We start from the raw sequence: 14,580 nt of genomic DNA, 5'->3' as shown, positions 1-14,580 counted from the left end.
CGTTTAGCCAAAGCTGAGGGCTGCTCTGCTACTTTCGTTTCTAGAAGCTGAAAGGGCATGAAGGAATGACCCTCTCAGGTCCGAGAGTGTTTCCAGTATGTATGCACCCCTTTATCTCCTCTTCCATTGCAACCAGGTGATTGACAAGGAGAAAACCCAGTTTAGTATATTCCTCTCCTCCCACAAGTGCTTGTTCGGGGGGGGGGGGTATACAGGGGGAAGGAGGATTCTGATTGGGCATTCAACGGGAACGTAATTGCCACTTGCCTCCATTTGGTATTCAGTGGGATCAAATTCAGCCCCGGCATGAATAGGTGCAACTCCAGTTGAAGTCCCCACGAGCTGCTCTAGCTTACAGTAGTACTGTCTTTGACCTTTGTGTGAGTGGCTTTTCCTGCTACATCCCCCTCATCAGTCTTTTTGTGTAAGTTACGCTCATTTTGTGTACCCGCTTAACAGTGCATGTTCCATTGCTTGGCCACTTCCGTCCACTCACTCTCATCCAGCAAAGCAGGTTTCAGTTAAAGCGTGCAAGCAATCCCATTGGCTTCCACAGGGTTACTTGCACGCTTGAAGTTCAACATGTGCTTAAAGGCTTTTGCTAGATAGGGGTCCTGATGACTAAACTTCAGCAACGTGCAACTTTTACCACTGTTGTCGTCCCTCCCAAAGCATTCCATGGAAGTCACACCCACGTAGTGAACAGTGCACTTCATTCTTAGGAGACTACTAGAAAAAGGGGCTTGGAAGGGAAGCTGGGAGTGATGGCAAAGAGAAGCAACAGATTATATCCATATGCCCAGCGCTGTACTATATATTTTAAAGTCAGGCAGCCTTTACAGAGTCTCATTCCATCCTTCAGCCCCCGTGACCATGCATTGCCCCATTTAGACTTCCCTGGATTCCAATCACTCTCCGCATAAGGGCTAGGACCCAGAACAGTCCAAGGGACTGGGAATTGGATATGGAACCTCTCTAGATGTCCTGCTCCAGTGCGTCTTAGGCTGGTAGTGATCAAGGTCATTACCATCTATTCTATACACTGGGCTGGTGTTGGGGGGGAAGAGACAGCGGGCCCCTCCAGCTCCAATAAGTTACCCTTCTAGCACCCTAGCCACATACACCAAGAAATCATCTGTACCATGTCTGAAGACTTGAGCTGAACACTGGCGAAGTGATCCTTGTTCTGTTGCTTTAAGAACTCCATCTCCATCCCCTCCACAAATATCTCCCTTCCTGGGGGCTATAAAACTATAGCCAGGTTTACCTCTACTGCCGGAATTAACTGTTAGTCTCAATCAGTCCTCTGAGTTAGCCTGATCACAGATCGGCTCAGGAGTGCCAATCAGTCACATACCCCGAGAAGTGCTGCTCCTTGCTTGTCCCGCTCATGTCCCACCCTCAGTTCCATCTTCTCCCCCTTCCATTCGGGGCTCTTCCCAAGGTGGGATCTGTTCCAGGGCTCCCCAGCTTCTCTCTGCCCTGCAGTGGGATTCACTGTCCACTCTCATGGCACCCTCTGCCCAAAGACAACAAGGATCATGGTGGGAGCTGCCCACTTAGCCATGTGCCAAGATGGTAAGAACATAAGAACGGCCATACTGGGCCAGACCAAAGGTCCATGTAGCCCAGTATCTTGTCTTCCCACAGTGGCCAATGCCAGGTGCCCCAGAGAATGATTCAGCAGGGCCCAGCAGCTACCCTGCAAGGCGCTGAAACTTGACGGTCTGGGAAGAAGACATGAGTTCTCAGGGGACAAGCCATGTAGCACAGAGGGCTTCACAATGGGTTACTGTCCCTCACTTATTTAACCCACCTTCTCCTTCAGGTCACAAGACCCATTCAATGGCATTAATAACCATCCCCCTAGTGGTGGGAACAAAGCCCATTAAGCCCTCACCCTCCTTCTGCAACCCATCTGATCCTCCTAGCTCCTCTCAGTGGCAAGACACTTGTGGTGATGGGGAGGTCTCATCTTCCCCCTTCCTTGATTCCAGCTCAGTGGCCCAGGCCAAGGACCATTTATCTACCTGATCTCTACACCTTGTGTCAGGCCTTGTAAATGTTGTTATTAATATTTAGTCACACTGGCAGGCCCATGCTAACTGGAAGCCCCAGCATAACAATTCAGCCCAAGTTCTCTCTGGCTTGGTGGGGGTGAGGGTACGGATGGAGTATACATGGGCCTGAATCAACACCAGGCCAACTTCTGGGGCCCCACTACAGCACTGGATGTGGTTATAGCTGAAGTCTGTCTCAGGAAGGATGGTGGGGACTTCCTGCACACTAGCAGCTCAATCACAGCCTGTCTCCCCTCAGTCACCAAAGCCGGAGGGGGAGGGCAGCACCCAGGTAAACTGAACAACGATGGCTTTGTCCAAGCAACGACATTTAAGAGAGGCCTGAAAGCAAACAACCGTACTAAGGAGCGTGCGTGCACTGGTCTCCTTATCCCTCCTAAATGCAAACCATGCCTTTGGTAATCCCATCCACCTCTCCGCTCCCCTCCTGGGCCAGCCCACCGCCAAAACACAGCCCCCATTCTGCTCTGGAATGCGCTCTCCGAAACTTAATCTAAGTGCAAAGCCCAGGCCAAATCCCCCGATGGCTTCAACCCAATGACAGCCCCCTCCCATCCAGCCTCCGAGAGCAAGAGCTGCTGTTCCACTCCACTCTCCCTCTCCTTCTCCTCCTACCCAGCCCGACCTAAACATTTCACTTCTGATTAATGTCTTGATGACAAGCCAATAGTTCTTGGCTTTAACACAAAGCCGGCCCCCGTTTTGCACAAACATCTTCTCTCCTTCAATTTCTTAGACATATCCCCTTCCCCAGCTCCCTCCCTGCCTCCTCCGAGGACCAACTGAGGGAGTTTATGAAGGAGCTCTGTCCATTGGCTATTACGGATAATGGCATTCTCCTCAGAGACATGCCCTGTCACAAGTGCTACCTCTGAACACCCCTCTCCCCAGCATCAGCATCTCAAGAAGACCATGTCCCCACCTCAGTTAGGGTTCCCAACTTTCTAATTGCACAAAACTGAACACCCTAGCCTCGCCCTTTCACTAAGACCCCGCCCCCCGCTCACTGCATTCCCCCTCCCTCGGTGGCTCGCTCTCCCCCACGCTCACTCACTTTCACTGGGCTGAGGCAGGGGGTTGGGGTGCAGGGGCAGTACAGGCTCTGGTTGGGGTGTGGGTTCTGGGCTGGGGATGAGGAGTTTGGGGTGCAGTAGGGGGCTCCAGGCTGGGGGGTGGGGCCGAGGGATTTGGAGTTATGGAGAGAGCTTCATGATGCCAACGTGAGTGCCTCCATTGCCAAGGACGTACCCAAACTGAATGTGCTGCCCACGTTGAGATGCGCCCATAACTCAGCACACTCTCTGACCTGAGTGTAGATCCCAGTTTGAAACAAGAAGCCCTGTCGGAGATGTGGCCCCCATCACATTTACCAGGGTTCATTTTGGGTGATTTCCAACACTGACCAATTTTTAAGTCAAGTTTCCAAGTTTTTCTAAGAGATCCGCTGTGGGAATTATATGGAGGAAGTTCTCTGGCCTGTATTATGCAGGAAGTCGGACTAAATGATCACAACGGTCCCTTCTGGCCTTGGAGTCTATGAATCTTTTTCCTACAAGACACACTCAAATATGAGGGTAGCCCCCGGAGAGGAGATATACCCTGAAGTACTAGCACAGCCCCACAGCGTGACACATGGACCAAAATTAATGAGGCTCCGGGATCTCAGGTCTCCCCAACCCAAGCATCCCTGATACAAGACCGACCCTCCATACAAATAACACTGCAACGCGAGTCAGAAACGCCCCCTGGAAAGGAAAGCACACCCCAACATATTAGACACTCTGATGTCAACAAGGGCACCTCGAAGCACCCCCGCTTAGAGAGACAAGCCTTGATAGAAGACGCATCCGAGTATGATCATGCCCCCCAATAAATGAATGTACTTCCCCCACAACATGAGAGGAGCTCAAAGAAGAGCCCGGCTCCCTACCCCTGTTGGCTATACGCAAGCACCGCCTCTCTCTAAACAATACAATAGCACCCCTCTGAGCCCTTCCTCTCTCCGGCATGGAATAGCAGACTTTCCTTTTAATCTGAAGGAGACAATCCCAAGAACCAGGCAGATGGAGAAATATAAAATCACTCGATCTATCTCAAGTGCAGACATAGGTGCAAGGAAATATTACATTATTCATTGGTTTATGCAGTTACTCTTAGAAGGTATCATGATACGAGCTTGCAGTCTATCACGTACAAGGATCACTTTGCCTATTGCTAAGGTAGAGCACGGCAGGCCTCTGTGTCAAATATGCTACAAAACAGCCCAGGCCAAGGGACTACTCCGGAAGCCTGGGATCAGACTGGGGATCCCAGCATGAGCAGACTGGGGATCCCATGGGCATGGGATCAGCCTGCCCCACTGTGTCTCAGAGGCTGCCAAGCCCCCAAATGGAGGCCCAACCAAAGAGAGGGATCAAATGCAGAGTAGTGGGGTGGGAGAAGACAAAAGCTACTCACTGGCTAAAGTCACTGTGGCTGGGACGCTGGCAACAACTCCCTCCGGCATGCGGGCGATGCACTGGTACCGGCCCACGGTGTGATTGTTGAGAGCCATAATGATGAGCTTCCTCAGCTCAATGCGGATCCCCAGCGCCTCATCCGACCCCACCAGCTCCTTCCCGTTCAGCCTCCAGGTAACGTTGACTTTCAGGGGCTGTACCACACACCCCAGGCTCACCAAGCCACCATACTTTTGGACGGCGGAAGCAGGTTGGACAGTGACCTGAAGAGATTCACCTGCATGGTGGAGGCAAGGACAAGATCTCCACATGAGCATCAGCATACAGAAGAGCAGAGGGAGATCTCCTCCACTGTCACACTACATACCCCATGCCACTCTCCTCACGCAGAGCAATTCTTGGAACTGTACAATGACTCAGTCTCAAGTAGAGAGAGGTCCAAGCTGGAAAGTCCAGCTCTGGATTTTGGACACCCCAAAGCTTAAGTGTGTGTTTGGATCCAGGGATTTGGTTTGGTCCATCATAAAGCTGGGGCTATAATTCTGCTCTCAAAGCCTCTGGGTTATTCAGAGTTCTGGTTCAGACCCTCATCTCTAGTCACTACTGGGAGGCTGCTGCAGCAGCCTAAGAATGAGACAGAAAAGCTCTTCTGCTTAGGGATAACAGACCACTTGAAAAGCCTGAGCTCTTAGAGAGCTGCTTAGCTTCTAGGAGAAGGACACAGAGGAACTGGGTGTTCAAAGCATGCAGGAGGCAGGCTAGGCTTGTCCAGGCATTGGAGCAAAGGTAGATTAAAGACTACACTGGGGCCACAGCCACCAAAATTTTGCCTGCTCATGAAACACGCTGTCCCTTGCGGACAGCCACTCACCCTGGCTCAGCTACAGACATGCAACTCCTGATCGCTCTCCTCTCATTTTGATGTGGCTCGAGCTGTGGGCAGTACACTGAACCTCACGGTTTATCTCCTTTTTGCTGGATCCTATGCTGGCAGTAAGTGGTCAGGCAGCAGGAATCCGCTGCACACTGTGCATTCGGCAAGTGCGGAACTGGAGCCCGCTGATCTCAAGGGTCCTTTCTTAACCCTCCCCTGCATTGGGGCAGGTTTCCAGAAGGAAAGGCAGCCTGGAGCTCTCAGTTGTCACACAACTTCTTGAGTGCTGGAGATCCTCCGCAGCCCCTGTGACATGCTTTTCCACTGCCACTGACCATCAAGGAAATGGCAAGAAGGAGCAGGTTGTGTGGGAGTGGCTATCTGGACTGTGGATACTATAATCACCCGAAAAAGGGGGATGGATTGTTGGACCAGGTGAGCGGAAGGGGGATCCCCTTCAGGGGTGGGCATTGTTCATTGCGTTAATGAAGCAGTGGGGTCAATAACACCCCCTGCAGCCTGTGTGTGGGGTGGGGGGGGGTGGGGAGACTGTCCCTTTAGGATGGGGTGGGGCTGATCCCTTTGAGATGGAAGCAGGGTCCATTCCTTCAAGACCTTAAGGGCCTGCAGTTATTTCAAGGGAGAGCAGAAAAATGGGTAAGGAGTAAACTCACCCAAATTAGCAAAGCAACCAGCAGCTGCTAGGATGAGGCAGGCGACGGCAGCCGTTGGTCTCTTCCGTCCCGGGGTCATTGTCATCCTGTGCAGCGCAGCCTGGGGCAGAAGGACCCAGGCGGGGTTCCCATAAGCCGCCTCAGGGCCTGTGGCTTCCTGCGGATGACAGGAGGGAAATGATCAAACATGATTCTCAGATGCTCTTTCCTCAACCAGCCTTCCCCAGTTTCAATAGAGGAGCCCACAAAGCCCAGGATGGCTGAGACTGAAGGCCCGAGCGGGTGGACAGAGGTAGGGATATGTGTGGTGCCTACTTTTCCAACTCCCCACCCTGGGAAGTGGAGGATATTGTAGATACCTCTGGTTTCACTGCCTCCCTACAGGGACTCTTTACAGGAAGAAGGGTGCAAGCCAATGCCCTGCACTGCTCCAGTACCACCTACCCTCCTTACAGGAGCAGTAGTGGCATAAGGGGCCTATGAATAATCATACTTCTCTAGCACTTTCCACCAGAGGAGTCACTCAAAGCGCTATACAACCGTTAATGAAGCTTCACAAAAGTCCTGGGTATTATCACCCTTGTTTCCTAGAGAGAGAAACTCTGGCACAGGAAGATTAAGGGTATAGTTTTCAGGGGTATACTGATCAGCAGCTCCCATTGACTTCAATTGCAAAAGTGCATGTTCAGCACTTCTGTAAGCCTGGCCCTAAGTGACCTGTCCAAAGTCACCCAGCCGGTCAGCCATTGCATCGAGTCTCAGGTATATACAGAATCTCCCAAGGGAGGACCTCCTCAGCTCTCTGTATACGGCTACACACTACACACTCCCCAGGTCAAATTACTCCCACTGAACACTGTGCTAGGCTATCAGTGTACAAGATACCTCTTTCAGGAGCAAAGCAAACAGCTAAGTGCTGCTTAAGAAGTTTGTTTGCCAGATGCTGTTGCCTCCCTCCTTGGCTGTGGTTATAAGACAACATTCTGGTTTAAATGCTGGGAAAAATCAGCGAAGGGGCCCACACACTCTCCTTGGAAATGGCATTTATCACAGGCTACGTGGAGAAATCGTTATGTCATCCCTGGATCTATGTCTCCAGCTCCAATTCACAGAGATTTCCCCACTTGATGCACGTTTTAGGTTTGAAGGAATCCAACACTGAAGGGAGAAAAGTTGGACCCAACAGCTCGGAGTGCCAGCTAGGTTTGCATCCCAGCAAATGTCATGCAATTTGGATTCAGAACATCGCAGCATTGCTTGCAAGAGTCACAAACTTCAGACACCATTGTGATGAACCTAATCTGAATTTGGAATGAGCCCCCGATAAGCAGTGTAGGGTGGCTTCAGGCTTTGTTGCCAACAGCATCCCACCCAGCTCTGCTCAGGGAAACCTTGCATGTCAAATCAGGATCACCTGCAACCAAAGGCAAAGGATTTAATGAAAGGAGACATTTCTCCTGTATCATGTGGGGATATGTGCAAGGGGTCTGAGTACTAATTGTAGCATTTCTTAGCTCAGGAAATGGCCAGCTGGACTGTGCTGCTTAGAAGGGTTAATTACTGGCACTAGCTGGCTGGCTGGCCCCCTTGTTTGAGATGTCAGAGGAGAAGCCAAAGACGGACTAGACCATGGAGGCCAACAAAGGAGACAATTAGTACCAAAGAAATCCACATTTTTTGGCCATCGGAAGAGCCGCATTATCAGCTGGTGAATTGCTACTGGCATTCTCCCGGTGTCTGGATTCTGCAAAGCAGTGCTATCTCCCTTGGCTTTTACACCACAGTCATCACTCCTGCCGCCTATACTGAGCTTAGCAACACACAGCCGGTACAGTACCTTTCCATGTCCATTTCAATTAAAGGGAAAAGAAAAGAAAAGTATACCACGAATGCTTCAGGCATGAGGCCTGGCAATATCAGATCTCTAACAAAGGGGGTTCCTGAGCTAGGACTGGAGATTTCACACTCCAGGGTGCTTACAGGCCAAGAAATGCTGGGTGTGTGTTTGTATATGTCATGCTTGGTGGGAGGGGGTTGGGAAGTGGGTAAGGGCTGAGGTAGAAGGTATCCTTCAGGCAATTCAAAAGAAAGGGCTTTTCTGCAGATCTTGCCATTGATGAATTCAACCTCTACAAGCCAATTCAGGCTTCCTCCCTCCTGTTCACATATCATAAATAAATACCTAGCAAATGGAATATATGGATGCCTTCCAGCTGGATGAGTTCCATGGGTAGAGGACATTCTTTTTCAATTCCTATCTTAAACTATTGTGCAGTGTTGAGGTATGTTGTTAAACAGCTGCCAAATTCCACCTCAGAGTGGCTGCTTTTCAGAAGTGGGTGAAGTGATAGTGTGTAGCACGCTATGGGATCACACTGAATTAATTTGGTGTATAAATATATCAGGCCAGATTCTCATTTTCGCTGCGGTTCCTTTTTGTCACTCCCGCAATACAAAGAGTCCTTAAAGTAAATGTAAATATAACAACATTTATATTAAAAATAATTTACACCCACTTTCAGGCTTGTTTACATTACCAGATTTGTGTGAAGAGGGCTTAGCATAAATGAGAATCAGCCCCCTTATTTATCAGTATCTATATAACATGCTCACTTTGTCTGTCCCACAAGGTCCTCTAAACTGTCTACAGCAGTGTTTCTCAGTGACCTGTCTGTGGTCTGGCACCAGTCCCTCAGATCTTTCTGACAGTTTAGAAAGGCAGCAAACCAGTCCCTGGTATCAAAAAGGTGGAGAAGAACTGCTCTGCATAGGACACACCGCCGGACCAGCCCAAGTGAGTGTGTTCACATTGCCCTCAAGTGGCTCAAGGCAGATTTAAGCCCTTCGACTATTACACAAATTCCCACTCACTTTTATTTTATCAAAAGACTCCATTATCTGTAACTTCAGGAATATGCCAGCTACAGTTCTGAGATCTATTGAACATGTGTGATCACCCGCAGATTGCAGTGGTGAGGAGGGTACGCCAGGCTGATCAGGAGATTGTGCCCTTCTCTGTCTAACAAGGACCATACCTCTGTGATCCAGGCCTTTGTTACCTCCAGGAAAGACAACTACATCTTTCTTTACCCGGGTGTGAGCATGAGCGTCACACAGAAGCTACAACCCATTTAGCACGATCATTGTGAGCACATCATTTCAGTGCTCCACTCGCTCTGCTGGCACCCTCTTCACTTCCAGGTTGAATTGAAAGCCCTGGTCCTAATCTACAAACCCATACATGAGCTACGGCCTGCCTGCCTCAGGGACTACCTCACTATAGCTGAGGCTCTCAAAGACAGCTGCACTCCACAGTGACAATGCAGCAAAAGAGGCCAGGTTCAGTCCCTAGCAGTGTGGGGATTCTCTATGAGCTATGGATTCTCCATGCCAGCTGTGCAGGCCCTTCCCAGAGGAGTGCAGACAGAGACAAGCTGGACCATATTTACACCAAGATGTAAATCTCACTTCTATACCATGATCAGCGTACAATGAAGCTGAGAAAGGAAGGATGATCCAGTAGCAAGGGCATCCAGTAGCTAGTACCCACAGATTCAATTCCCTGTTCTGTCCCAGATTTCCTAAGTGGCCTTGGGCAAGTCACAGTTTCTCTCAGCCCCATTTCACCATCTGTACAGTGGAGGTAATGGTACTCCCTACCTCAGAGGGGCGTTGTGAAGATAAACGCAATACAGACCGTGAGATGCTCAGCTACTACAGCAGTGGGGGCCACATAAGAACCTACATAGAATAAGTAATTGAGGCAGATGAAAATGGCAAGAGGGAAGAGGAATGAGAGAAGGTAGGGAAAAAGCAAAAGCCAGCCTCAGATTGGTGAGAGACCAAAAGGATCTAATTAAGACATGCATAATAAATTGATATGTACACTAGGATACCACAGTGATAGGTGCTTTGCAGATACCACAGAGAGATGAGATAAAGTCACTCTTTAGTGACTGCATCATACAGAGGATAGAAGACCCAATACATTACACATGGGAAGCTTCCATAGGATACCAGTTAGAAAAGGATACTGACTTTATTTCCCATCCTCCTTATCCTCCCATGACCCCACAGCCAAGGATTAACAGCTGGCCCAGAAACTCCTCCTGCCAAGAGTATCACCTACTCACCCATGCAATGGCTGCACTGTAAACCTTTAATTATTGCCTTAAGGTGTGTCTACACTCGCAACATTAATATCCTTATGTCAATAAATGCAAACAACATTGCTGCTGTACTGACGCCAACCCCCTAGTGTAGACAGGACTAAGGCGGTGCTATCTCCAAACCTGCTCAGAGCATGGCAATACAAATGCCTGAGCCCCTTCTAGGCAAGTGCTTATGCCTCCGTCATCAACGATGCAGCTATGCTATTGCTGGCAGTTGCTAAAGTACAGGTACTAATTATACTAGTGTAGACAAGATCTGTCAGGGAGCTTAGGCCTAAAATGTGGGTTGTTGTTTTATAAGATCTAACAAGAACAGAAACGTTTTCAGGAAATTAAAACAAAACAATCAATACAATTTTGGGGGGTTGGATTTAAGTTTTCCCCTGCAGTGCGGGAAGCCTACACCGAGTGAAACGGACTAGCTCAGTTTCACTGCCCATGTGGATGGCTTTGGCAGAGAGAGGAATGAATACTGGAAGGAAAAAAGAGGTGCTTCTTGGAGTATGTGCTGGGGGGAAGGACCTCCCTGCAGGCCTCCATAACCCCCTTGCCAGAGGCTTTTCACTGAGGCAAAAAGCAGAGATGTGCAATGCACCCTTCCCAGCTAGGACCATCCATGCGCACACAATTACAAAACTGATGGCCAACATTGGCAGAAAGATGAAGGGCAATAGGTGGCAGAAAATTGAGACTGATCCATTCATTTTTGGCACTTGATGGATTAAACGGTGCTGTTGGTGGAATGAGAAGAGCAGGACATTTAACACAGTAAGGGTGTGGTACTCCCCCAAGCCCCCAGTCAGAGTCATGGCACTAAATAACAACCTTTCCTTTCATAGCTGGGAGCCAAGTGTAGAAAGTAAACAGCCAGCATAAATGGGGGGAAATGAAAGAAATAATTAAAACGGAAAGAACAGTTAATATCCAGGGCCAGATTTTCATATGTTCGGTCGCACCCACAATCAGAGCCAGATTGTCGAAAGCGCTCAGCTCCCAACATATCAAATGAAAATTCTGGTCCTAAGGTGGTGGCAGTAACACAGTCAAGAATTTTAAGCAAGTAGATTGACTTCTATCTCAGTAACGTTCCTGTAACCAACCTGGCTTCCTTTGTATCTGGGAAGGGGAAAGATGCAGAATGGAGCAGCTCAATCCCCGAAATGTCCCCGTCTCCCAGCTAGATTTCTGTTGCATGCCCAGAGGTTGCATGCCCAGTACATGTTTCCCCTAGCATTAGGTGCTGATAGGACTGCAGTCCCATGGGAACGATTTCCACCTTTCTACCCAAATGTGTAGTGGAACCTTACTCAAAATGTCCCTAACTTCCTCTTCTCCTCCCCTGAAGGCAGCTACACCGAGAAGCACCCCTTTTCCTTCCATCAGGACGTGAGCCCTACACTATCAAAACCTCACACTCACCAACTGTTCTAGGAAAGAAAGGGTTAAAGTCGGGGGGGGGGGGGTTTGACAGAAAAAAAAAAAGAAAAAAAGAAAAAGAAAGAAAGACCTTTTTCTTTCTTTCTTTCTTAATTATTTCCTGTCAGGTTAAAATAACAATTTCCTGTCAGTGCAGTGAAGGTACCAAGTCCCTTTCAGACAGCCCAGTAAATCAAAGAACTGGGCCATTAGCATAGTGAGATTAACAAGGGCTGCATCAGATGTGTGGGGTGAAAAAGCTGTCAGCCTAGTTCCCTGCCACACACACTGCACTAGGGGGTGGAGTGGATGGGGGCAGGGGGGCAAGAGAGAATGAGGTTGGGAGGGGAGGGAAGAGAGCAGGAGACAGAAGAGAGATGTGAGGAGGAGATGGAGCGAGAGCCAGCACACTTTGCATTAAACACAGGCAGCAACAGAAGTGTTTGCTGATTAGAAGCTGAAGGTTTTACTGAGGAAATGCTGCCCACAGACCTAGGCCCCCTCCTGCTTAACGAGGGCCAGCCAAACAATTCCTGTTACTACCACACTGCCTGTAATTTATGAGGGTCCCAAACGGAAAACAGCCCCTTTCTACCCTTGGGCATCAACATGCCCTTTACAGCTCCAGGGGAGGGGGAATGGCCTGCGAGGAAGGAAAAATGAAAAGCCAGAACAGACCAGGAGGAAAAATGCTGAAGCCCAGGAGAGTGTACCCTGTCTCTGACAACCCTCTTTCCCCCACATCTCTTGGACTATGGACTGGATTAGCATGGGCTGGCCTTGCAATTCAGTGACTAGAGCACAGGATTGGGAATGAAGATGCTTTGGTTCTGTTCCCCTGCCATTGCCTCATTCAGTGACCTTAGTCAAGTGACTGTGCCTGTCTATGCCTCAGTTTCCACATCTGTAAAACAGGGATACCACCACCTTCTTCAAGTGCTTTTAGTTCTGAGGAGAAAAAGTGCAACAGCAGTACCAAGTATTACTGTTATTTTTTAAATTATTTCCTGCTCTCCCTATATCCTCCAGCACAACCTGAGCTGAGAACAGGGCTAGCACAATGCTAAGCCATCTCCCATTGGCCTACAGTGGTCTGGGCACCAGATATACTAAAACAGAGGGAGGAATGGGCAGGCCAAGGAAAGAGTATTAAGGGGACTTCTCTAAGGATAATCTGGATCTCAGGGCAGCTGTCAGATAAGAAAACATGGATGTCCCACTGTGATCAGTAGTTAGATAGAATCACCTAAAAAAATAAAAATAAAAGAACTATTTTGTGTGTGTGTTGAAGGTTCCAGCTGTCTCCCCTTGGCGACAAGCTGCTGTGCTGAGCTGCCTTTAAAAATCCTAGCTGCACTGACCGCCCAGCACGTCAGAGCTGAAGCTGAATATGAAAACCAGGACTCCTACCCCAGGATCCTCGTATCTACCACCTCAGAACAGCTGTGCCCCAGACCACACTTTAGTAGGGACGCACACATAAATTAGCCATGTGCTCTTGTCCCACATAGTAGGTGCCACCACTGGCTGAGAGAAGCCGGAGGAGTTAACGACACTCACAGTCCAAGAGAGTAAACCATCCATTTCTTCTGTTATTTGGTGACATTTACAAGGAAGTTGAGGCAGGAGGCCAGTTTGCATTGTCAGCATCAGGTCAGATGTACCAGTCTGTGCACACTGGATTTCTGAGAGACCATCCCTATCGAATACCCAGGCTTCAAACAGTGGGGACATTTGGCTCTAGATCCAGATACAAACTTAGGGCTTGTCTACACTTAAAACGTGACAGCAGCACAGCTGCTGTACTAAGGACCAAATTTTTGGTTGTTCCAGGCTACTTCTTGGATACAGGGGAGGGGAGAAATAATTATATCTTGAAGAGAAGGACTGTTTTGTGGTTAAGGCACTGAACTGGGCACCTCCAGAGATCTGGTTCAATTCCAGGCACTCCCACAGACACCTTCTGGGCCTTGGGCAAGTCACTGAATCTCTCTCTGCCTCTGTTCCCCATCTGTAAAATAGGGATATTTTCTCTCTAATCTGTTGTCCATTTTGTCTATTTAGACTGTAAGCTCTATCCGGCAGGGATTGTCTCTTACAATGTACAGTGCCTAGGACAATGGGGCCCTGATTTCAGTTGGGACCCCACTAGTCACTACTGTTACACACGTAATAAACAAACATGCAGCATTTATATAGTACTTTTCTTCTGTAGATCTCAAACCACTCTATACTAGGCCATGCTAGTTTGAAACTGAAATATTAAGTAACATTAGGAGGTAAGCTACCACTCGCCCCCACAGCAGAGAGTCTAAACAGGGTTAATTTTAGAGCTTGACGTTATTGGGGAAGTCACAGTGTTAGTTACGTTCACTCTCCTGGAGAAGTTTCAAGCGTGGGATAGCTGTAGTGGTGAGAAAAGATTTAACAGTAGTTGCACACTCAGAGGACTCTATTTAGGGAGAACCTGGGTCGGGGGGAAAACTGACTGGTGTATCTAAAGTAGTAGACAAATATTTGTGTGATATTTGTATTACAGTCCTTACTAATTCTCAAATACTGCATCATAATGCATATGCATATAGAGACAGAATTAAGACTGTGCTTTCATCTTAACATTGCATTCTCTGACTTTGGAATGATTAACTCTGTGACTTTCAATTAATGCCATTTTTTGTACTGAATATCCAAGTTTTGTTTTGTTTTTCCTTTCTCCTAAAAATTTTTAAATTATTTTTTTTGGAGGGAGGGCAGGAAGGAAAAAATGAAAAGAGGGACACTCAGTCTCTAAAACTTTATGGCTCTTGCTGGCTGTTCCTGAGATCAGAATCTGGCCCAGTGATCTCAGTCAAGGAGGAAGAGTGGAAGCACAGAAATATCAGATTAAACTCATCCTCGGTGTTG

The 14,580-nt window shown here is 48.5% G+C and overlaps 1 protein-coding gene across 1 annotated transcript in view; it reads right to left on the bottom strand.

Moving 5' to 3' along the window:
- Positions 1–14,580, bottom strand: part of BOC (BOC cell adhesion associated, oncogene regulated) — a 113,307-nt gene that overhangs the window by 29,796 nt on the left and 68,931 nt on the right. Inside the window, exons 2-3 of the mRNA XM_074973977.1 lie at positions 6,089–6,245; positions 4,539–4,817 (exon numbers count right to left, since the gene is read on the bottom strand). Coding sequence (XP_074830078.1) covers positions 4,539–4,817; positions 6,089–6,245 — 436 coding nt within the window. The remainder of the gene's footprint in view (positions 1–4,538; positions 4,818–6,088; positions 6,246–14,580) is intronic.

Source organism: Natator depressus, chromosome 1, assembly GCF_965152275.1.
Source record: "Natator depressus isolate rNatDep1 chromosome 1, rNatDep2.hap1, whole genome shotgun sequence".
NCBI lineage: Eukaryota > Metazoa > Chordata > Testudines > Cheloniidae > Natator > Natator depressus.
Note: the sequence above shows the minus strand (reverse complement) of the source record. Positions and strands in the feature narration are given on the sequence as shown.